At 44.9% G+C, this 25,104-nt stretch overlaps 1 protein-coding gene across 1 annotated transcript in view; it reads left to right on the top strand.

Moving 5' to 3' along the window:
- The first annotated feature begins 789 nt into the window (after window positions 1-789).
- ep300b (E1A binding protein p300 b) overlaps window positions 790-25,104 on the top strand; it is a 28,615-nt gene continuing 4,300 nt past the window's right edge. The window contains 31 exon segments of the mRNA XM_042307274.1: window positions 790-3,084; window positions 6,497-7,086; window positions 8,470-8,643; window positions 9,199-9,484; window positions 9,801-9,914; window positions 10,099-10,323; window positions 10,513-10,615; window positions 11,093-11,215; window positions 11,432-11,549; window positions 11,701-11,884; window positions 13,092-13,169; window positions 13,300-13,385; window positions 13,555-13,701; window positions 13,817-13,956; window positions 13,991-14,105; window positions 14,108-14,195; window positions 14,291-14,433; window positions 14,696-14,926; window positions 15,091-15,283; window positions 15,562-15,680; window positions 18,013-18,252; window positions 18,432-18,520; window positions 20,067-20,147; window positions 20,663-20,719; window positions 20,996-21,073; window positions 21,326-21,393; window positions 22,882-23,032; window positions 23,661-23,921; window positions 24,140-24,305; window positions 24,442-24,609; window positions 24,859-25,023. Coding sequence (XP_042163208.1) covers window positions 2,991-3,084; window positions 6,497-7,086; window positions 8,470-8,643; window positions 9,199-9,484; window positions 9,801-9,914; window positions 10,099-10,323; window positions 10,513-10,615; window positions 11,093-11,215; window positions 11,432-11,549; window positions 11,701-11,884; window positions 13,092-13,169; window positions 13,300-13,385; window positions 13,555-13,701; window positions 13,817-13,956; window positions 13,991-14,105; window positions 14,108-14,195; window positions 14,291-14,433; window positions 14,696-14,926; window positions 15,091-15,283; window positions 15,562-15,680; window positions 18,013-18,252; window positions 18,432-18,520; window positions 20,067-20,147; window positions 20,663-20,719; window positions 20,996-21,073; window positions 21,326-21,393; window positions 22,882-23,032; window positions 23,661-23,921; window positions 24,140-24,305; window positions 24,442-24,609; window positions 24,859-25,023 — 4,875 coding nt within the window. The 5' untranslated portion in view covers window positions 790-2,990.

Below are 25,104 nucleotides of genomic sequence, written 5' to 3'. Positions count from 1 at the left end.
TGTGCAGTATAAAATCCTTAAATCCCCAAAACATTTCTGCTGCAGCCACAATCTCCAGTTTCTCAGACTTCTTTGAGAGTTGAGCCGCAGTTTATAACTGTGGCAATGAACACCACAAAATCCACCTTTTTAACACAGGGTATCTTTTGACTGGCAGCAAACATTTACTACAGGCTGTGGTACATCCACTAGCATCACTTGTTTTCCCAATTATTTATATGGGTTTCTGGAGGACTGCTTGATTATTCCTCATGGATCTGAATGTGGTAATGTTTTCATTGTCTTTTCTACTATAAAAATAGAAAATGTCTGTTCTCAAACTAATACAATTCACAGGTTCCTTGCAGGATTAGGAGAGCATTAGATAATGGCTCTATTGTGCAAGAATCGTCTCATTTGTTAGGAATATTGGGATTTGAGATGAGTTTATTGAAGACAAATGTATATTTGTGTGTGTGTTATAGTTTTTATACAGTCATGTCTAATTAAAAATGCGGTTAACAGAATATTCCGTTCTATTAACAGTTGGTCATAAATCTACTTAAATGAGACACCTGATATAGCCTATATGAGCATCGTTTGCCGCAATGATAATCTTATTTGTATCGAGAAGTGAAGCGCCCTCTTAAATATATTCTGATATGTTGGTGGAACACGACTGCCCCCTACAGATGATAGAACTAGTATTGACACTCCGAAAAAATACGAAATGATTTTCCGGGCAATCCCGAGTACCAACCCCCTTCACGCCTAATATTGCTGTACCTCAACCCTCCCCCGTGTCAGAGGAGTAGAAACAACAAGCCGCCATTTTGTTTGTGCGGACAGACCGAAAGAGGCAGGAGATACCGAGAAAGAAAGCGACTTCAGCGCGGATAATAGCGACTCCGAGACCCGCCGGTGAAAGAGTGGCAATGTCGTGTCGGTGCGAAAAGAAGAATGAAAGTAAAAACAAAAGATAAGGCAGAAGAAGAATGAGGGAGTGAAAAAAGGATATTATTTGAAAATCCAAGGAAGGGGTGTTTTTACGGAGCGGAGAGGAGAGGCGGAAGAAGGCAATATATTTAACGAAGAAAAAAACCTGCGAGCGAAAGAAAAAATAAAACACGAAAAAAAAAAAATCATAATTTACCCATCGCCACAGATGAAAAAAAATGCCCGCATAGACAAATATACCGATAAATGTATATTGGGTATTTGAGGGGGTGTAAAAGGCAGGTTTAAAGGAAAATATAAATTAGGATAATCGTGAAGGGGGGGCATTTACCACCACAAAGACTCAATGAAAGGATTTTGTGGACCACAAATATGTTTGGGGGTGTTGCTATCATTATCTTATGGACGAAGCTTGACACTTTTCTAAAATAGCCATAATATTGTTGCGACCACCCCCCCCCCCTCGCTTTATCAGATTTTCGCTCATCGCTGTATTCTCTTGTTCTTGGTCGGGATTTTTTTCGTCACTTGCATTGCAACCTAAATCAGCATACGCAGTGACCGATGATTTCTTGCAATATTTATCAACCAATTTCATCTTTCTAATCAATGTTGATCTTATTGCAGTGGGTTATATGATTACATTTTGAAGACCTTTCTTGGGTAAGCTTTAAATCGCAAACACTTGGGCAAGTAAACCAAACGTCCTCTGCAAAATAAAACTAGGACTAATTGAATCAATCTGATAGGACATGAATTGGCACATTCTGGGCTAGAACTAAGCGATTTTTGCCTTAATTCGCCTAAATTATTTTTAAGGACACAAACTAATTGCTCAAAATTGTATTGCTTCAATTCAACCTCATTGCATGTAATTGGTATAATCGCGCAAAGGGGTGCAACATCCAAATGTGCATTCAGTGTCCGTTATTTTTTCCAAGTCAATGCCGTGCATTGACAAACTAACAAAATAATGACACGATGTAGACTACAAGTAGATGTTAAGGGAAATGTATTAAGTGCATCGAATTAATTGATCGAATAGGAGCCCATAGGTGTAGTACAGCCTATCCTATTGGAGAACGGAACTTGATCAGTCAGCTTCACTGTATTTTTTTTCAGATCTGAATTGCACCCCTATACAATTGTATTTATCTAAAAGACAATGCGAATTGTTTTCAGTGTTGAATTCGAGGTTTTTAACCGATGCTTTAAATGCCTCTTAAACCACTATCACTCATTGGGACTGGGTATCCCGGTTTCATAGCCCAAAATATAGATAAGCCTATCAAGTTATTGTTTCTTGACGATCCCAATTTACGTATGGGGATGATTTTGATATTCTGTCACTGTGGGACACATTCATCTGTGGTTTTTTATTAGACTAAGGACCTAACGCCATAATTGTATTATTTGACAACTCATTACTTTGTGGTAATGTTGGGCTCAAATTGCATTAACTGCAATGGCAAATCAGACAAAGTGGAAGATTTCTCCGTTTTCGGGTCCCTCATAACTGTTGCATGAGACGAGGCCCCCAAAGGTAGCACTGGGGTACGGTTCGCTTGTGTTTATCGCGTTTCCCATTTTGCTTCTCTGGACACGACCCCTCAGCAGAGTGCTCTAGAATTAAACACTCGATTTCGCCGGCGACTATGGCGGAAAAGACTGATGCTGCTATGGAGGACAGGTCTTGGGACAATTTTTCCGACTCCAAAGAGGCTAAATGAGATTGTCGAAGGCCTACTTGCTTGTCTTTTTCATCGACTCCACCTTCCCTCCTCCTCCTCCTAAACTCGGAGAAATCTGTAAAGGAACAACATCTCTGACAGGGGAGGGGGATTGATAGCGACGGATAAGCATAGATCGAGAGTTGGAACGCTGAAAGGAGGAAGAGTGTATCGCAATTTCCTCCTTTCCCCCTACCGTCCCTAAACGGTGGGGGAAGAATCACAAACATTTACAGAAGGGAAGTTTGAAAGAACTCGGACGCAAACAAGGGAATAAGCCAATCCTTTGTGGATATATAGCTATTTTTTAATTCGTGAAAAAATATGGCCGATAATGTTCTGGAGTCCGGCCCGCCTTCAGCCAAGAGGCCTAAACTATCATCTCCTGCTCTCTCAGTCTCCGCCAGTGATGGAAACGGTAAACATTTTAAATGCTATAACAGTCCTGCCTAGCTGTTCAGGGATGTTATACTACCTAGCAAGTTAACCAGCTTGTTTTACTAAGTTCCCATGAATGAGCCACATCCATCATCAGCCAAGTTGTGATGCCAACGTTAGCTACCAATTAGGTGGTAGTAGTAAAGGTTTGCTTGTTACCCAACTGGTCAAAGTAAAGTTGACTGGCTAATTGCCCTCCCAGTGTGATGGTCTGAAGTGAAAGTTTAAAGTTATCTGCCCGCTTGAAACAATGGGATAGTCCACGTATAGCAAGTTGTGAACTCACAGTATTGGAATGTATTGGGTAGCTAGTTAGCAAATTTAGCTAGCTAAAGTTACTATAATTTAACTAGCTGAAGATTGCTACCATTTATGGATAGCCAGCTAGTTAGCTAACGGTAGATATTTAACTTGAGCGTTGCAAGCAATAAAGATGCATGCTTTTGATATTTGGGTAGCTATCTAGCTGAACGTTAGCTCTTATCAATCTTAGGTAAGGTGGCATTGCTAGCTTATCAGATAGGTGACACCATGTACATGATCAGTATTGGATTGGTGTAGGGGTTCATTTATTTGAACCTGTTCAGACAACTTCGCTGTAAGATGGTGTCTGAAGTGTTGTTATACTTACGGCAGTTAGTTAGCGTTGTGACCGAGCCATCACCACTTCTCTGTGTTGTGTACTGCTGCATTGTTGTCTAGTGGCTACACTTGCTAGCGAGAGTCAAGTTGCTCGTGAGCAGACGAAAGTTGTAGTGCCTTTTGTCGCCACATATGTAGCAGCATAATGTTATTTTATGCGTTTGTATGCATGTGTCCAGCTTTTTCATACACTTTTAAAGTCTGAATTGTTTGGACTGACGTTATTCCTACCATTGAGTTCTCTTTTCGTATTTTTCCCCTAATTTGCAGGACTGCTACAATGTTAACTCCATTGAATACTTTGATAACATGGTACAAGTTAAATGTCAAGTTTAAATTATTATAGGCCAGATTGAAAAACACATCAGATTTCCTAATTGTGCAGACCCCACTCCCTGACGAATGCAATTCATATTTATTCAATGGGTAGGCTAAATTAGCTGCCTTGGCTGGTAGTTGGCACCCACGATTCCCCATTTTGTTTGTTTCTCCATGTTATGTCTGTCATCAGGATGCTTTTATTCACAAATTAAACAATTCAGGATTGCCCAAATAAGTTTTAGCTTTCGTTTCAATGCAATTTCTCACATGACACGAAGTCTAGATGTAACTTTTTTTGGAGTACTATTGGCTACAATTCGGCAAAAGTACTAGCTCAACCAAGTCGCCATTTCACTTGAAGCATATGCCTTATACAAGCATGTTCTCTCTTAACTTACAGCTCTGATTTAAGTCTCATCCAAGTTCTGTTGTACCAAGCAAGTCATGACTGAAATTCTAAGAAAGGCTCTGCACAGGTTTAACAAACCACTCTGTGGTGATATGTTGATTCTGTTGGAAGGGAAGAGCAAATGCAACATGCAACCCCCCCTCCTTTCCTAAAAAAATATATACTTTTCACCCTGTGAAGGATCAATCGGTTGGGCTGTGAAAATGGTGGATGTCAGAGAAGTCAGTCCAGTAAACCTCTGCTGTCTGTTGCCTCCCATTGTGATGGGAGTCTGAGGCATCTTGTGGACCAGTTGTAGCTCACAGTAGCATTTGCACAACCAAGCATTTGCAAAATCACTGCTTTAGAGGTAGCTACTGACATCATTCCCCAGACATAACGCAGACACAAGTGTACACAGCTTACCATGTGTTTCATTGGACATGGTGGGGGGTGTATTAGCTTAGATCTTCATTTTAGTAAGAGTCAGGGGATATAGGAGGTAAATTGAGAAGGCTCTCTTGTTTATGAGACTGACGGGGACAGCTCCTCTGTCTTGAAAACTACATGTACGGATGTTGTATCCATGCGGTGCAGAAGAACAATTTGAGTGTTCCCTGTGCTATAGTCACTGCAACTTGGGGGATAGTGTTGAAATATTAACACACCCACCTGTTTCTCTAAAAGTGAATCGAGCTTGACTGAGGATGCATGCTTGCATATTTTGAGTGGATCAGCTCTTGTGTGTTTCATGGAAGACTTTTCCCCCCCTTCTAAGATGGCTGCAGTCTACTGCTGCTCTAAGCTAGAGATTGCAAGAGGTGAGACTGAGATGCTTCTGCCGCCATAGGCGTTTCAAGTCTCTGCCAAGCACTTCCTCAACCTGGTGTCATAAATGTACCACTTGCCCCCCGTTTCGGAAGTTCTATATCCAGAGGTGTTTGTTTGCCAAATGATGGTCATAAAGTACATAAAGGTTTGCCTTTGTTTGATATCCACCGTGCACTGTAAGTGAATGCACGTGTCTCAGCCAGGGGCAATTCAAGTAGATCTTGCAACTTAGCAGGTATGTCTGTGCACTTGCTATTTCCCTTTCTCTATGAAGAGGCAGAGAAATGTCCTCTATACACACACATCCACCTGCTGTTCAGTCGGTGTTTACTTCTGTGGCTTTGCACTCTGACCCTACACTGTCCACCTGTTTGGCACCCCATCAAACCACAAACTGGCTCAGGAGAGGAAGCTCTTGAGTGGGAGGCTGTAGCTAGCCGCTGCACTGACTTAGGGTCCAGAAAGGGGAGGGATTCATTTAGTTGGTTGCAGCCAGCCGCTGCACTGACTTAAGGCATCCATCCGCATGCTTCCCACCCGAAACAGTTTGTGCATATATTATGACGTTTTTGTGTTTGGCAAGGTTTTTTTTCAGCTGTTTGTGCACACCACATTTTTTTCATGAGGCAAGCTGAAGTCCGGTAACAGAAGTCTATGCCCCTTTGTCAGTGATTGGTCAACAGTACGGATTCTTCAATAAAGTGTTTGTCATTCAACGAGAGATGACTTGTTTTCATGCATGTTTTTTCACTTGCAAAATACTGCAACAAACTTCTTAGTTAGATGTAAAATTGCATGTCTAAGACCACCTTGTCAAAAACATCAAAGGGAATTATAGATTTCTTGAGTTATCTTAAATTAATTCAGACCATTTTGAGGAAGTGTATACTGGCTAAGGTCTTTTTAAAGGAGTATGCTAGGCACAGACCTTCACCTAGCCAGGTTTTGCTAGGAGCAAACGGAACATAGTATGCAGACGCCGTTAGGGTCCAGAAAGCGGAAGGAGTCATTTAGTTGGTTCTTTTTAGATGGAGTTATTTCTCTTTCCAGAATGAATTATTGCTGCACGTACATTTTGAAGGAGGTTAGAGCTTTGTTAGTGAGCTTGGATTGTCAAGGGGCACAAGTGCATTTATTTGCAACTGCTCTCAATGTACACCTCAGGATATCCCACTTACCCTGCCCTCTCTTTCCTCTTACCCACTCCCAGATTTCGGTTCACTCTTTGACCTGGAGCACGACCTCCCCGACGAGCTCATCAACTCATCGGAGCTGGGCCTGGTCAACGGAGGGGACCTCAGCCAGCTGCACACCAGCCTGGTAGGAGGAATGGGAGGAGGACAGGACGCTGCTGCCAAACACAAACAGCTCTCGGAGCTTCTCCGGGCTGGAGTGCTGCCACCCTCGGGTCAACAGGGAGCCACCAACAGCCCCGGTGGCTCCATGGGACTCCTGGGCAGCATGAATGCCTCCCCTGGGCCCCAGATTATGGGCCCCCAGGGGCAGCACACCTCACCCCAGCAGGCTGGCATGATGCAGCAGGCGGGCATGGTGGGTGGACTGAACAGGGCCATGATGGGGGCCCAGAAGGGCAATGGACAGCAGCAAGGGTCCATGCCCCAGGGCATGATGGGAGGCCAGGTGATGAATGGCTCGCCCCGAATGGGTTACCAGGTCAACCCAGGCATGGGAAGTAACAGTAACCTGCTGGCAGAAACCCTGCAGCAGCAGGGGGGGCAGCAAATGGGGGCAGGGGGTCAGGCCGGGATGAGGCCACAGCAACCTGGAGCACTGAACAAGGTAAGACCTGTTAATTGTTTTGTAGATGGACTTGTGTTCATAAATGTCTACAGGAGCAGGATCCTCTTTTACACATATTGACGTTACTGCACTTTTGCTCTGTGCTGGTCCTGGTGTTCAGTACATCTGGCTATGCTAGCTGTCTTGACAACAGTGAGATGCTATGTTTAATATGTCATTAGATGGTTTCAAGATTGCTCTGAATGAACATTAATTGACCAGAATCGAGAAGAGTATTTAGTGTGTGAACCGTGAAGTGCCTTTTTCGGAACCGATCAAGTATGTCTGATGGCAGCAGAGCAGATTCATCAACCTTTAACCCTGTTATTGCGTATCCCAGCTATCATGTTGCCATAGGCTAATTTTAAATACACACTTCACATTGCTATGAAAATAATTGGATCAGTATGTCGGTGCTTTTCAGTTTAAATGCTTGTTTGTTGGTGCTGTAAATATGACAATCCAATCAGTTGTCAGAGCTGTTTTCACGAGGGCCGGGGATTGCTGGGTGCAGTGGATGCTGTCATGTTCAGGCTGATGTTGCTTTGCTTAACACCTCCAGAGCTGTAGACTGGCTCAGGCTAAAAGCACAAACCATCAGTGCATGTTCTCTTTTAGTGTTTGGGCAGCTAAGAGCATAGATGTTCATTGTCAGTTGGGCAGTGTCTACATGTGTTTCCATAAGGTGTCTAAAACAGTGGGGAGTAAGAAGGGTGCAGACTTACAGCCGTAAAGTTCCATCCAAAACGATCCTGATGGGACCCAGCTGAGCAGTGACCAGCTTATTTATCTGTTGGCCGTATCTGTCTTTTCTTGGAAGTAGTTCATTACATTCCTTTAAGCTGAAGATATTTTGTAAGGATAAGGGTTAACAGATGATGGAAAGCTGCTGAAGTAAGAGCTGATTTGGCGTTTCTCCCCCTTAGCAAGCAGCTGTTCTGTCATTGTCACCCCTAGATCACTATTGTTTTCAGCAGTGCTTGGTGTTTGTGTGAAAATGCTAGGAAAATTCAAGCTATTTGTTGAATTATGTTTTTGTAAATATGTCAGCGTTAATGCTTTGTTAACAAACTCTGTGAATAAGACCGGACTGACTACTGCTCAAAGCAGTGTAATGCCTAATGGTCCAGAGATTGAACTCTAATATTATCTGTCAACAAATTATCTCAGGTTGCTAGTGATTTTAAAGTTAATGAAGCTTCATTAGTATCGTTTAATCTGCTCTAAAGAAAAAAATCTGGCAATTCTTTATTTTTGTCCAATAAAGAACCAGGAACATGAGTGTAAACTAGATCTCACTCACCTAGCATTCCCTTAATTTCTCCCCATCTCTTCCTCTGCCCCCCCTGTCTCTCTCTCTCTCTCTCTCTCTCTCTCTCTCAGATGAATATGATGGCTAATGCAGGCCCCTATGGTGGTCCGTACGGTCAGTCAGTAGGCCAGGGTCTGGGTGGTGCTGGGCTGGGCCCACAGCACCAGAACAAGGCTGGTCTGGCCAACAGCCTGGCCCAGTTCAACCTGGACAAGAAGACACCTATACAGGGCATGGCTGGGATGGTGAGGGCATGCTCCTTCTGACTTCTGTCTTTTTCTGTTCCTCTTATTTTAGTGAAAAATATAGGGCCGGGGCAATACCAGTATTGTGATACTTGTTTGTATCGAGGCAAGGGGAAAAAAACACAAAGTGGATTTAACTTCTTTAGGAAAACAGCCCTAATGTTGGAAACAAACATCATTATGTTGTCATCCAGAGTCACATGTATTTATTTTCCAAGCTTTAGCACACAATATTTTACATAAGCAGGTTTTTAAAGAACTAAAGAGTTTGGTCTGCTTCGTGTTTTCATTTTTGCCATGGAAAAAACATTGCGACACTGGTATCGTCAGTCCTACAAAAATACTAGATTAAAGACCCTCTGGACTTAAGTGGTAATCAACTCACAACCCACTGCTCTTAGTTCGGCCCATCCCACCTTGTCAACTTGATCTCCCTTTTTAAAGGCCCTCCCTTGTCTTTAATCTTCCATACAGCCCCTCTATCCCAGCCATCTTCCTTCTATATCCCCCTATCCCCTCTGGTCAACTCACTCTCTTTTTGCTCTGTGTCATCAGGCCTCACAGCAGGCCTCGGCAGTAGGGCCAGTGTCGGTGGGTGGAGCCGGGGCCCAGGCTGGCCTTGGTACTGTGGCAACAGGTCCGGGGGCAGCGCCCCCCACGGCCGACCCGGAGAAGCGCAAGCTGATTCAGCAGCAGCTGGTGCTTCTGCTCCACGCCCACAAGTGCCAGCGGCGGGAGCAGGCCAACGGGGAGGTGCGCCAGTGCAGCCTGCCCCACTGCCGCACCATGAAGAATGTCCTCAACCACATGACCCACTGCCAGGCTGGCAAGTCCTGCCAGGGTGAGTTCATGGTCCTTTTCAATACTGCTATTTTTGGTTTGTTAATATTCTGAAGTGGTTCCACTCTCTCCTAGAGGAAGTAGAGGAAGCCACTTTAGACTATTGAGATGCATCCTTCCTCTTGGTTTGAGATGTATTGAATTCATGTTTCTGTAGGTTGCTTTTCAGCAATCAGGCCTGCTCTGGGGTTTCCCTTGTTTTTACAGTTAGATTTCCCGCCTTACTGCTGACATTAGGTCTTTACTGGGACACTGTCATTGTGTTGCGCTGTCAGTTGTCTCAAGTTCTCTCCTTCTTTCTCTCTCTTCTCCCTCAGTGGCACACTGTGCCTCGTCGCGACAGATCATCTCTCACTGGAAGAACTGCACTCGGCACGACTGTCCTGTCTGCCTGCCGCTAAAGAACGCTGGAGACAAAAGGAACCAGCAGTGTGAGTGTGGTTTGTATTGAGCTATGTGTCCGTCCTCTGCATTGTGATGTACTACGTGTGTTTGAACCAAGATGGCTACTTGTTCAACATCGGTTCCGTTCAACATCGGTTCCCATCATCGTTCATGGCAATTTGATTATCCCTCCCTCACTACTTTCCCTCTCCTCTCCCTCCATCTCCACAGCTCTACTAAGCAGTGCTGTGGTTGGCCTGGGCAACTCATTAGGAGCAGTGCCAGGGGGTCAGCCCAGCACCCCTAACCTCACCCCGCCCAGCCAGATCGACCCCAGCTCCATTGAGAGGGCCTATGCTGCCCTGGGCCTCACCTACCAAGGCAACCAGATGCCCCAGCAACCGCCTCAGTCCAACCTGCCCAACCAGCCTGGCATGAGGTCGCTAAATGCCATGGGTGAGTGGGCATGGACTCCTCAAAACAGTGTTGAGGAAGAGGAGGAAAAATGAACAACAACCAGGGGCAGTGTAGCAGACTTCTTAGTTTAGTCATTGATTGAGCAGGAGAACATTTTTAAAGTGAATGGTTCTGATTCCGAGGAAAGGAACTGCTTTGAACCTGTCCTCTCTATATCTGCCCCTGTAGGAGGGAACCCCATGGGGATGAATGGAGGGGTGGGGGTGCAGCCCCCAAATCAGTCCAACCTGCTACCAGACGCCATGCTTCACAACAATATGAATGTGCAAAGGTACAACAACACACTCATACCCTCCCCCTGAAATCAAATATTATTTGTCACTTGTGCCGAATACAGCAGGTGTAGACCTTACCGTGTAATGTTTACTTACAAGCTCTTAACCAACAATGCAGTTCAAGAAATGGCGTTAAGAAAATATTTACTAAATTAACTTAAGTAAAAAAGAAAAGGAAAAAAAATAAATCTAGTCAATCAAAAAGTAACACAAGAAATGTACATAACTGTAATGAGGCTAAATACAGGGGGTACCGGTACTGAATCAATGTGTGGGGGTACAGGTTAATCGAGGTAAGAACTCCCTATCCTTGGAATTCAATACAGATTTTAATGGTCCTGCCAGCTCTAAAGACTCAAAACATTATTCTAAACAGCAACGCTCACAAGTTCACAAAGTTACTTAATTGACTACCTTGAGCAAAATTATAGCTTCCAGCTTGTCGTTTCTGTCCCCCTCTCGTCATCTCTCAGTTTGATGAACGACGGCAGCCTGGGCTCCATGCCCATGGCGACCCCTCCCTCAGCCGCGGGCATGAGGAAGAACTGGCACGAGGACATCACCCAGGACCTGCGCAACCACCTCGTCCACAAGCTGTGAGTCTGCCCTGACTGCACCAGAGTCACAGAGGGGGACACGTAGGCCACTGCAGTTTTAACGAAAAAGTGTTCTTCTGCTTTTGCTATTAGACGAGTACTCTGTATATGTGACTCTGGACTGCACCCACACCACACAATTATGGTTCATTGCAGGCTGTCAGTGTCTTTTGGCTTATCTCTCTGTATCTCTTTATCCGTCTGCTGGGTGAGCAGTGTGCAGGCCATCTTCCCCACCCCGGACCCGGCTGCGCTGAAGGACCGGCGGATGGAGAACCTGGTGGCTTACGCCCGTAAAGTAGAGGGGGACATGTACGAGTCGGCCAACAGCAGGGTGAGAACTGACTCCTCGATGTTGTGGGTGAAGACTGGTATTACAGTAGTATACCAGAAAGTTTAAATCACCATATTCAATAACTGACCACAACAAGTAATGGCGGACTAGAAATTATATACATTTACTGAATTTCCTAAATCGCTACCAGGCGGAGTACTACCACCTCCTGGCTGAGAAGATCTATAAAATCCAGAAGGAACTGGAGGAGAAGCGGCGGACGCGGTTACAGAAGCAGGGCATGATGCCCACGCAACCCGGCATGCCCCCCTCAGGCCTGCCACAGGGACCCCTTGGCATGGGCCAGTCGCCTCTGGCCCCCGGGCAGCCGTCCAGTGAGTAGACACTTTAAATACACACATTTGACAACATAGTTACTCTCTTTCAACATAGGTGTGATTAGCACTGCTTGATCCCAATTGCATGGCTCTATTTACTTCAATAGCTAGATTTCCATCCAATGGGCTACAGATTTCCAAAAATCTGCGTTAAAAACTAGATTTCAAGTTTTTATAACAGTCGGTAATCTGCATTTTTGGACGCCGATTACATTGCATTCCACGAGGAACCTGCATTGCAGGCTTACCACTTGTTACACAAGTGCAGCAAGGAGCCAAGGTAAGTTACTAGCTAGCATTAAACTTATCTTATAAAAAAACAATCAATCTTCACATAGTCACCAGTTAACTACACATAGTTGATGATATTACTAGGTTAACTAGCTTGTCCTGCGTTGCATATAATCAATGCAGTGCCTGTTAAGTTATCTAATCACAGCCTACTTTGCCAAACGGGTGACGATTTAACAAAAGTGCATTTGTGAAAAAAAGCACAATTGTTGCACGAATGTACCTAACCATAAACCTCTTTTGCCTTTCTTAAAATCAATACACAGAAGTATATATTTTTTTAAACCTGCATATTTAGTTAAAAGAAATTCATGTTAGTTTCATACTTCCTATAATAACTGCAACCTAATATTTCTTTCTTTACTGGGAATATTGAGCCACCAGCTTTCATGTGTTCTGAGCAAGGAACTTAAACGTTAGCTTTTTTACATGGCACATATTGCACTTTTACTTTCTTCTCCAACACCTGTGTTTTTGCATTATTTAAACCAAATTGAGCATGTTTCATTATTTATTTGAGACTAAATAGATTTTATTTATGTTTTATATTAAGTTAAAATAAGTATTCATTGTTTATTCAGTAATTGTTGTAATTGTCATTTATTTTCTATCTATCTATATAGAAAATCGGCATGGGCTTTTTTTGGTCCTCCAATAATCAGTATCGGCATTGAAAAATCATAATCGGTCGACCTCTAGTTATTATATCAATATTTCTGCCGCAATTGTCGCATAATCAGTTATCCACCCTTGTCTAGCGTATTTTGTTTTTGGACATGAGGACATTTTACCGACACGTTTCCTGTTTCCATTAGGCCGTCAGGTAATTCATCCGCATTAAATGATTGGATGGAAACCTGGTTACTGAAGCCATCGATGCAAAGCTAATGAATGTGTTTCTCTTCACTCTCAGATGGTTCTCATGCTGACCCCTCCATGATTCGACCCACCGGACCCAATCAGATGGTGAACAGGATGCAGAACCCTGCAGGTAAGTTGTTCCTACAGTCATGCATGCTCAGCTCAGTTTGCTGCTTGGCACAACCCGAACCAGTCTGAAGGGTGGACATATAATGGTGGCTAATGTGTGCTACTGGTTTGCTCTCTCTCGTCTGTCTAAGGTATGAATCAGTTTGGACAAATGGGTATGCAGTCATTAGGTCAGAGGTCAACGCCTCCCCTCCCACTTGGTGGACCTCTAAATCAGGTTAGTCGCCCTCTCTCATTCCCAATGTCCAAATGAAGTTGGAAAGAACTGCATTCAATATTGATTGAAATTGATTATATTTCAACATTCCAATCACAATGACTATAGAAAATAGCCATGTTCTCATTAGAACATAATTTAATAATTTATCTTGTTCGGTCTCACTCAGATGGGTATGGGGCCAACGCGGATGGGGCAGCCCAATGTGGCCCAGAACCAGTACCTCCCTCCTGGTCAGTTCCCTGGGTCCAGTCCTGGCCTCGGGGCTGGCCCAGTCGGCATGAACCATCCCGGGCCACAAGGAGGTGTGACACAGGTAAATAGGAAGAAACTGGAACCAATGCTGTAAGTAAAGGGTGACAGTAAAGTAGTTGTTATATTTGATGTTGGGTATAGACTCTAACCGTCTCCTCCATGGTGTTTTCCAGCAGGCCCAGATGCCCACGCCGCCCTCGCTCCCTGTCAGCAGCCCTGCACCCCAGCCAGGCTCAGTGGCAGGATCAGGGCCCTCCCAGGGCTCTATGGGGCCAGGCAGTGTAGGTGGAGGCCCTCCTTCCAACCTGCAACTGCCTAACTCCAACTCCTCTCAGCCCAATCCTGGCGGGCGCACCCGCACTGCACCGCCCTCAACCCCCCATCCGACAGAACTGCCCTCCCCCTACACCCCCGGCACGCAGCCTCACGCCAACCCCTCATCAGACGCCGCCTGGTCTGCCAGGCTCAGCAAAGCCCCCCAGCCTCACACGCCCAACCCGCCCCAGGTTGCCGCTCCGCTCCCGCAGCAGCAGCTAGAGTCGTCACAACCAATGGGGAACTAGAAGCACAACATTTTACACTCGCATTAACATCTCTAACCATGTGTATGTGACAAATAAAATTTGATTTGATTTGATTAGAAACTGGAACCCAAGGATTGAACTCTGAGAAGCCCAGTCAGCTCCAGCAGCAGACAAACTGTGGTGGAGCTTCTGGAGGCCTCCAGACGGGGCAGGCTCAGTCTGTGCCTACCCAGAATGCCCATGTTCCAACCCAGCTTCCGCAAACTCCAGTGAGTAGTTTTCCCCGTAGTCTCACTAACTCCTCATGGTTGTCAGAAGTGCTGTTCTTTGGATTTCTAAACTGATCCCTGGTCTCTGGCTATACCTCCATACGTCACGTCTCTTGAGATTTCCCTCTTTGCCTGGACAGACACCATAGTCATTATCTTGGTCTACGTCTCTGGCTGTTCACTCTTTTCACTCTTTTTTTTTTGGGGCTGGATCTGTTATTCATTTTAATTTCAGTTAACTCTTCTCTCTCTGTCCTCCCAGCTGTCTCAGAAGTCTTCTCTGATGGCAGACGGCCAGGCTTCCACTCCGGCCTCGGTGAGCAGCGTGGACCCTAGCTCCCAGCTGACCTCGTCGGACGCCCCCGCCCCAGCTGAGCCAAAGTTGGAGGTGAAACAGCAGGACGATGAGGATGCCGAGGACCAGGGAGAGGGGAAGGCCTCTGGGAAGATGGGCAAGGGACAGGCAGACATCAAGTCAGAGGAGAAACCTGAGGTGAGGCTTCCAGTTTTTCTAAGGCAGGGATCCAAAAACAAAAGACACAGTGCTAGCTAGCCAGCGGGGTGAAGATTATTTTACACACAGCTAACAGATTTTATTACATTCAGGATGATGTCTGGAAATGTGTATAGGATATTCAACATGATGTCCCCTCTCAGATTAAGAAGGAGAAGCTTTCAGGCGACGGATGCAAGGGCGAGCCTATGGACACATCGTCATCGGCAGCAACGCTGAAGATGGAGGACAGGGACAGGAAGCCAGAGGTGAAGACTGAGCCCAAGGACGAAGAGGAGAGGTCGGGGGCATCGGGTACGCACAGCTCCCCCGCCAGCGCTCAGAACAAGAGGAAAAGTAAGACCCCCACCCCTTACTCTTTCCTCTCTTCTTCAAAGGAGTAATGTACCTGTCCTGATCTTCATATGCAAGCATTCCTCAACATTTGTTTCGGACCTAAGTCAGACATGGTGTATAGATCTAGGCTATGAATCTTTGAAGCTAGTGTAAACAGCCTAATCAAAAACTATTTTTTCCCATCTTTCTTGCTCCTCCTTTTCTACTACTTGCACTGCCAACATCCCCACTTCCTCTCCTCTGTCGCTCCCTCTCTCCTCCTCTTTCCACTACCCCAGTCTTTAAGCCTGAGGAGCTGCGTCAGGCTCTGATGCCCACCCTGGAGGCCTTGTACCGCCAAGACCCTGAGTCTCTGCCCTTCCGCCAACCGGTGGACCCCCAGTTACTGGGAATACCCGTACGTATTCGAACTAGTAACAAAACTAACCTGGTAAGGGACTGCGCTGGCTTCCATTTTGCTTCCCTCTTAAAAACGTTCTTACCGTTCTTTTTAGTTCATTTTCTCATCTCTTTTTCCTTTTTCTTTCATCCCTCTTCATCCTTACCACTGCCACATGTGTGCAAGAGTGGGGTGAGGGAGTGACTGTTGGCAAGGGGAGTTGTAGCGATACTGTGTGTGTGTTAGTGAGAGAAAGCTGTCTCAATCCTGAATTTGAGTGTTATGTCTTTGCTCAGGTAGAGTATACTATACATCAAACATAGGTCAGTTGGTTTTTACTCTAGGTTCTTGGGTAGGTGCCTGTGTGTATATGTCAGTGTGTGTGTCAGCTCATGCTTGCTTCTCTCTACTTCTCTTACACCACAAAAAAAATGTACATTTTTGAAAAACTTGTTTTGCTTGTAAACCAAGTCAACAGAAATCAATAAGTCTGTCAGTAATATTTAAGAGATGCAAATTTAAACCTTTCTGCCTGTTGGAATTTAACGAAAATATTTTGGGATTGGTTTCTACCGGTCAGTTTTGATTAAGATCAACACTTGAGAGGTGGTTTGGCCCTGGCCATGAATGTTAGACCCCTGGGCCTTGTTAATGGCGGCTTGTGTTTCTGCCTTTCATCAGACTTCAAAAGGCCTAAAATAAGCTGCCATTTTATCAGTGGCACATCACCGTTCTGCGTTCAAAGTAACCTGCCCTAAAAGGGAAATTTACTAGTCAAAAACGTTCATAGCCCATTACTTTCTTTTATTCTTTCAACTGCTTTCTTTTAATTGCATTTTTTATGCTTTTACAATTCTAATTGGGATATGATTTAGTATTACATTTTTTTTCTCACACATATGCCTATTCATAGTAGCTTTCTAGACAGTTCCTCGCCAGTAATCAGTATTGTTGAAGTTGATTGTGAGTTATGTGAAGAGTTGTGCCAATGCCTGTATGCAGCAGTAGTGTGACTCCGATAATGCTAATAGCTAGCAAATCAAATATTTCAGACCTCCTATTGAACACCTATGAAGAGATACCCAGGCAATGCCTGGCACTAAATACAATAATTGTTTGTACTCCATTGTACACAGGCAGACCAATTCTGATATTTTTGCCCAATTATTGGCAGAGGAGCTGATCGGTCAGAAGACCAATTAGTAGAAAAAGATCAGCACTATAGGCTGACTGTAAATGCAGCCTGAGGGGGACTTGATATCGTGTGGTCCTCACCATAGTTTTAACTCTCCTTTAACTCTCCTCAAGCAGTGCTAGGGCACACTTACTCCATTCTCAGAGGTCATTGGCACACTTCTCCTCAGTAACCCTCAATAGCCCCAGTGATGCACCTGACCCCAGAACACCACCTGGGTATTCAACATGGACACTCAACTAGGCTCAGGAACTGCTCAAATAACCAGCAAAACCACACTTTTATGAGTGCAAGGATTTATCTATCCACAATGGGATTATCACATCTCAATTTCCAATACACTCATAGAAACAGCACTCATCATTGTTGTAATTGAGCTCAGATGAATGGAATGCAGCATACTATGTGCCATGTGTTCATGCATCACAGGCTGTTGTGTCCTCTGTTTGTCAAAGTGAAGGGTCTCATTTCCTGTTTGTGTTTCCCTGGAGACGGAGAGAGATCCTTGGCTTTGCCCCTTTGTCTCAGTGCTCTTGGCTTTGACTGTGCCGTGTTGCCAACCTCCATGCTGCCAGTTTACCAGCGTGTGTTGTTACTGCCTGACTGTTACTGCTCTGTTCACCTCAGCTTTGCACCCTGACTCATGCCCTGAAGATGCTCTCCTTCGGGAGAGTCTGTAGAGGAGAAAGCGGTTGCACTGGAACCGTCTCACTGCTTGAAAAACAAACACATATTTACAGTGCACAACAGGTGCTTTTCCTGTAGTTTCTGATAACTGTTGGATGTAAAAGTTGGTCTGCCTTTAGAGTACTAATCTAGTCTTGATTTGAGGAGAAGTTTGAATTTGGGCAGAATGGGAGGGGACAAGCCTGGCCACCCCAGTGTCCTTCCTTGGCCTGTTCCCCATTTAATGTAGAAATGGTGCAAAGTTTGAGTGGTGAAGGGGAGAAGCTGTCATGTCTCTCTGTGTGCATGTGAACCTCTCTGCAGCCGTCAACATTGTCCCCTGCACCCTCTTCTCTCCTCCGCTCTGGTTCCACCTGGATGTCCACCACAACTTCTGCTACTTCATCGATGACCACATCCCTTTTCTCCCCACCTTCCTTTCCGGGCTGAACCGTACCTTCGCTGACACCTGGACTTGGTCCCCTCCAGGACTACTTTGACATTGTAAAGAACCCCATAGACCTGTCGACGATAAAGCGTAAGCTGGACACGGGACAGTACCAGGAGCCCTGGCAATACGTGGATGACATCTGGCTCATGTTTAACAACGCCTGGCTGTACAACCGCAAGACATCCCGCGTCTATAAGTACTGCTCCAAGCTGGCCGAGGTGTTCGAAGCCGAAATCGACCCGGTCATGCAGGGCCTGGGCTACTGCTGCGGGAGGAAGGTGAGTGGAAGTGTGTGTAAATGGATGTGTGTAACATCAGTCATTGAAGTCAGCACAGCTTTCACCTTTTCTCCTTACCACTGCCTGTTAAACATACTATCGTACAAAATAATTTGGTTCCTGGATAAGTATTTTTCAGTACATAGACTATCTCTTACTATGTCCTCTTATGTTTGCAGCTTGAGTTTTCCCCTCAAACTCTATGCTGCTATGGGAAACAGTTATGCACCATCCCGCGCGACGCTGCTTATTTTAGCTACCAGAACAGGTAAGGGGCGTACAGAAGCACAAACATACTCAGACACTGAAAGGAGCAGGGTCATTCATACCCTCAAGTGTTCTCTCTCTCTCTCTCACACACATGCACACAAGTCATGTTTTCTGCATATTTTATATAAATCTACATTTCACAAATCTACTTGAGTGATTGTCTTATTGTGATGTTATTGTGCATGCTGATATTCTCTGCAATATAGCATTGTTCAATCACAGATGAGTTAAGTTTTAATTTGCTTTAAATGGTTATACCCTGCCACCATTTTCATCTTCATCCTTCACCAATTTAATTTTCACTTTTGACATTTACAAAGTGGGTGCCCTGTTTTGAGATGATTTTGAAATCTACACTTTTCCACTAGTCTACTTAGAATGCATAGAGAAATGTATTGATCAATTACAGGTAAGTAATTGAATCAAACTGCTAATTGGCAAATGGATAGATAATTCCTTTTGGACACAGTACTTCAAATAAGACTCAGGGCGATATTGCCGCACAGCTGTAGTGAACACTTTGATCTGCAGAACATTTCAGTGAACAAAGCTGTGGAGCTGATTGGCTTGATTCATTTCACCGTGAGGACAGAATCACTATAGTGTAGTTACATTAGGGCAACATGGTATTAACAACCTCGCTAGATTTATGATCATTCCTTTCCAACACAAGAAAGGGACCCTCTTTATAAATGGAGCAGAAGGCTGATCGGTCGCTGTTGCACTACCACTTGCTTTTCCTCATCCACACTGTTTTTTGACCCCCCTTTGTTACTGTGTGCTAACTTAAAGGGATACTTTGTGATTTTGGCAGATTAACTTGTGGATACCATTTAATGTTTGTCCAGTGTGAAGGAAGTTAGGGAGATTTTCATGAGGTAATGCTAACTAGCATTAGCACAATTACCCACTTTCTTCCAGTCATTGCTCTAATGCTAGTTAGCAATTGCGCTAGTTATCTTCCTTAAAACCGCACTGAGTCATAAAAATGTTATCCACGAGTTCATCGGACTCTGGGGAAGTAGATAAAGGGCCTCACTTCCAAAATCTCGGAGTATCCCTTTAATGATGTTTTTGTCCACTGACTGTCTGTGACACTAATCTGTGCTTTGCATTGGATCTCTGTCCTCGTTGGATGTTATGTTCTCCATGTCCCTCACTCTTCCCATCCTATTCATCCCTCCATCGTCCTCATCTGACCTGTAACGATTTATTTCACGCTTTTTTAATATTCATTTTGCCCTCCCTTCCCCCATCTCTTCCCTTCTCTCCCTCCTTTTTTAACGCTTGTGATGTCTGCATTGGCCTGCTTTGGTGTGACCAATCATCCACTCCAAAATTTAACTGCAAAATCAAAACACCTGCCCACACAAAAACCCTGCATCATGATTGGCTGCTACCTGGCGACGACCTTGCCCTCTGCTCTTCTCCTGGCCTGTCCTGCCCTGCCCTGATTGGTGACTGCTTCCTCGTGCCTTCTCTGTGATTGGCTGTGCGGTTGGCGAACGGTGTAGTTCACCACAATTTGGGCTTCTTGCTGACAGGTACCACTTCTGTGAGAAGTGTTTCAACGAAATCCAGGGCGAGTGCGTGTCCCTGGGGGATGATCCTTCTCAGCCTCAGACGTGAGTACCAGCCTCCCCACCCCTCCTAAACCCCCCACCATGTTAATACTGACATGGTTCTTCTATTGCTCATTTTGATGACATGTAAATATTGTTTGGTTCCTTTGGATTTAGAAATACTCTCCAATGCGATTGAGAAATGTTTTAGCTCTTCAATGGGACTTCTCAGTCTCTCCCTTAGTGAAATAGTCAAACTTTTAAAAATCAAATGCATTTCTCTCTCCTCTACCTCCTTAAGGCAGCAGTTCACCTCAACTGCCGTCTCCATCCTTTTACTTGATTTCTGCCTCTTCTCAGCTAAAACCCCAACATACTGAGGGCTCCTAATGTTCTGGAAGTGTTAGATGATGTTTTTGAAATGGCTGAGTCCTAGCCTGTATAAAGCCGGAGCCTGCTCTTATTGCTTGTGACTTCTTTATGGCTGTAATATAGTACATTGCATTTCTGGCCCAGTGATTGGCTTGAGTCTGTTCTTACCTCCCACACCCCTGAGCCTCTCTCCCTCCTCTTCACAGGTCCATCAGCAAAGATCAGTTTCAGAGGAAGAAGAATGACACGCTCGACCCAGAATGGTACCTACTCTTTTTCCCCTTTACATTTGATCTGTACTTGGTGTCAAACCATATGTTTTCCATGTGGAACATTTGCATAAACTTTAGATGCTGTGAAATATTTGTTAACTGTAATATTTCATCTTTACTGTGTTTTAGTCAGTTACCCTAGGGCCTGTTTAGGTTATCGTCATGGCCTTTGTGTTTTGAAATGTTCTGCTAATAATGACTATTTCCGTGTGTGACACATGGTATCAATAACCCGTGACTCTCTATCCACCTCTCTCTTTTCTGTAGGCTTGTGGAATGTACCGACTGCGGGCGTAAAATGCACCAAATCTGTGTCCTGCATAATGACACCATATGGCCGGCAGGGTGAGCCAACTTGTGTACACATTCTGTACATTTTACGTTAACGAGACTGTTAGAACTGTGAAACCGCCCACTTTATTCCAAGGTGCAGTTCCAGGTTCAATCTTGCCGTGGTTGTGTTGCCCGTTTGCCATCAAGACCCTCAGCAATACCTTACATCATTCATTGCTGCCAACTTCTACAGTAGGGCAAAGAAGTGAAGCTGAAGGCCACTGAGATATTTGAAGTAATGCGTGTTCCTTTTCCTCTCCACAGCTTTGTATGTGACAGCTGCCTTAAGAAGGCCAATAAGACACGGAAAGAGAACAAATACGCGGCCAGAAGTAAGTGGAGTAAGTGACAAACGGGGGGGCGCTCATCTACCGTCATCTTCATCGGGGTGTCAGTCTGTGTCTCCCCTCCCCTCTCCAGTCGCTCAGCCGTTTCTTTTCTGTGTTCTCTTTATCCCTCTTCTCCTTTGGTGCTGTTACTGACACATACCAATTTCCTAAACGCACATCCCACAAGTACAACACCATACTTTCATGTGAAGAGCAAACACACAATTGACTTTTTCCCCCTTCAAATCTTTGTTTAAATTTATAATTTGGTGCACTGTTTTTTCCAAATTTTCTTCTTTCCTCTGGTTTAATTCCTTACGCCCTGATACACTACTCGAGAGGACGAGTGTTCCAGTTAACACACATTCTACCTTTTTTCCATTCTACTTTTTTCCATGACCCAACCCTTTCGTATCTCCCCCTCCCTCCCCAGTGAAAATGTTATATGTAACCAACCCTATTTTTTTATTTCAGAAGCCAATCCTCAGACAATAGTTGCCGCTGCCAGTCTGCTGCAGCTTTGTGGTTCGATTACACTCTTATCCCAGGCCTGTACACACTGAAGGACATGGCAAAACATGGTCATTTAGGGGTTCTCGCTTTATAGTTTGCTGTTTAAGGTTTGTGGGTCACCGAGGCAATCATGGACTTAAAAAAAAAAAAAAATCTTGTTGGAGCCTTATTTATGTCATCCTCTCACAAATCTATTTTTCCTCAGTGGGTGTCCACTGTCCAGAAATCTACTTGAAATCATATTTTGGGTACATTTCTCAGTTCGCAATGGCATCGATACTCGCGCTTTTCCCCCAAACTTTTTGACAGTTGTCCAGTTTTTGCGTGCCTACAATCTTTCCACGTGTGGAAATTCTTACCTCCCCCATCCCATTCTCCACACCCTCAATGAAGGCAGAGTTTTTAGGGAGCCACAGGTAGGCGAGCGGGCGTGCAAATTAAAAGGACCAACTGGCCTACACTCATACAAGGATCTCAATGAAATTTGTCTTGAATGGAAGAGGGGGAAATGTCCTTATGGTGTCAGATCCAGTTTACACCCTGTCATCTCTTCTGATTTATTGAGTGCTCAGAGCAGAGGATTAGTCCAAGTCTCAGATATGCTGTTAGTTGCCAAATTGACAATGCTATCAGGGCATTTTAGACATTGATTGACAAAGTGCCTCAGACTGACTTCAGAGTCCTCTGGAAGCAGTCAGTGGTTGAGTTTATGCTTCTGACTTGCCATTTTTTTAACTGTCAGATTAGAGAGTGGTTCTTCTGTCTTTATCACCAGTGAAAATCTCTGCTCTGAGCTACTTAACAGACATAACCCACATACACCCACCTACCCCCCACAGACAGGTTGGCTTTAACTGAAACCATGTGACCTTTCCTCTAATTGCTATCACCCATTTCCTCTCTTCCTTCTGTCCTACATTGTTTTAATATTTCTCCCTCCCTCTCACATTCTATTCTTTCCATACTTAATTTTCACAGGGCTCCCCCAAACTAAGCTGGGCAGCTTCTTAGAGGGGCGAGTGAATGACTACCTCAGGCGGCAGAACCATCCAGAGTCTGGTGATGTCACTATCCGTGTGGTCCATGTCTCCGACAAGGTGGTGGAAGTCAAGCCAGGCATGAAGTCCAGGTGAGAGTCTTGAGGGCACAGTGGGGTAGTGAATCTTTAATATGGAGTCAAATATAGACTACCAAGGAAGATGTCAAATTGATCCTAGCGTCAATGGACTCTAGGTTCATGTGGGCTTTCAATTAGTCCCATTTGTAGACTAGAGTTGAGACTTATCCTAATGTTATCTGTTCTCGTGAGACAGTGCCTATACAGTGTTTGTGTGGGTGTGTCTACTTGCGCTCTCCTTTAACTGATACAGGTTTGTGTGGGTGTGTCTACTTACGCTCTCCTTTAACTGATACAGGTTTGTGTGGGTGTGTCTACTTACGCTCTCCTTTAACTGATACAGGTTTGTGTGGGTGTGTCTACTTACGCTCTCCTTTAACTGATACAGGTCTACTTACGCTCTCCTTTTGTACAGGTTTGTGTGGGTGTGTCTACTTACGCTCTCCTTTAACTGATACAGGTTTGTGTGGGTGTGTCTACTTACGCTCTCCTTTAACTGATACAGGTTTGTGTGGGTGTGTCTACTTACGCTCTCCTTTAACTGATACAGGTTTGTGTGGGTGTGTCTACTTACGCTCTCCTTTAACTGATACAGGTTTGTGTGGGTGTGTCTACTTACGCTCTCCTTTAACTGATACAGGTTTGTGGACACCGGGGAGATGTCAGAGTCCTTTCCCTACAGGACGAAGGCGCTGTTTGCGTTCGAGGACATAGACGGGGCTGACGTCTGCTTCTTCGGCATGCATGTGCAGGAGTACGGTTCAGACAGCCCTCCGCCCAACCAGAGACGCGTGTATATCTCTTACCTGGACAGCGTGCACTTCTTCCAACCTCGACACCTCCGCACAGGCGTCTACCATGAGATACTCATAGGGTACCTGGAGTATGTCAAGAAGTTGGGGTAAGAGACAAGGCCCTTTTTTTTTACTAAGCTCAACCTATTAGTGGGTATAGACTCCTGAGAACACGACTTGACCTCCTCACTCTAAACATAGTGTAATGATATGTACTACATTTCTAAAGGCTCTGTTGCAGATTTCATTCTACTTTACTGTTCTAATAAGATTCACTCTTTCCAGTTGCTGGTCTGATTCTTCAACTATTCCTCTCCCATGGCAGGTTTACAACAGGGCACATCTGGGCTTGTCCCCCAAGTGAAGGGGATGACTACATCTTCCACTGTCATCCTGTGGACCAGAAGATCCCCAAGCCCAAGCGTCTACAGGAGTGGTACAAGAAGATGCTGGACAAGGCCGTAGCTGAGCGCATTGTGCATGACTACAAGGTGACTACAATCAGTTTTGTTTTGTCAGACATTGCGCAGGCTGTGCCAGGCACATCCAACTGCTTTCTTCTATGAGGTCATTGTATGCGTGGAGCCCCCCCGACACTTCTTATTCATGCTTCATGCTCTGTTTCAGGACGTCTTCAAGCAGGCCACAGAGGACCGTCTCACCAGTGCCAACGAGCTACCATACTTTGAGGGGGACTTCTGGCCCAACGTGCTGGAGGAGAGCATCAAGGAGCTGGAGCAGGAGGAGGAAGAGAGGAAGAGGGAGGAGAACAGCACCTCCAGCGAGAGCGTAGATGTGAGTGTAAGGACTTCAATACAACAGGAGAGAGAGGAGTGTTTTTGTGAATATGTTACAAAATGTGGGGTGTGGGATATATTGGTGGTCCTCAATAATAACATGATAGGAGTAGCTGTTGTTAAAAAGTATTGCTTAGAGGATAGATATTGAACCATTGCTAATTGGGTCCATTTCGAGGCTGCTTCAGATTCAGTGCTTAATGGAATGTATTGGAGTCGATTTTAATCTGGTGTTCTCCACACACAGGCCCCGAAAAGTGACAGCAAGAATGCCAAAAAGAAGAACAGTAAGAAGACGAGCAAGAACAAGAACAGCAGCCTGATCCGAGCCAATAAGAAGAAACCAGGGATGCCCAATGTGTCCAATGACCTCTCCCAGAAGCTCTACGCTTGTATGGAGAAACACAAGGAGGTATTTGATGCTGTCGCCATCTTCTAAATAAATCCACATACACACATTCTCAGTCCCAGTGCTCATCCTTTCTTCTCTGCC

The sequence above is a fragment of the Oncorhynchus tshawytscha genome, linkage group LG27, assembly GCF_018296145.1.
Source record: "Oncorhynchus tshawytscha isolate Ot180627B linkage group LG27, Otsh_v2.0, whole genome shotgun sequence".
NCBI lineage: Eukaryota > Metazoa > Chordata > Actinopteri > Salmoniformes > Salmonidae > Oncorhynchus > Oncorhynchus tshawytscha.
This window is presented reverse-complemented; position numbering and strand designations above follow the sequence as displayed.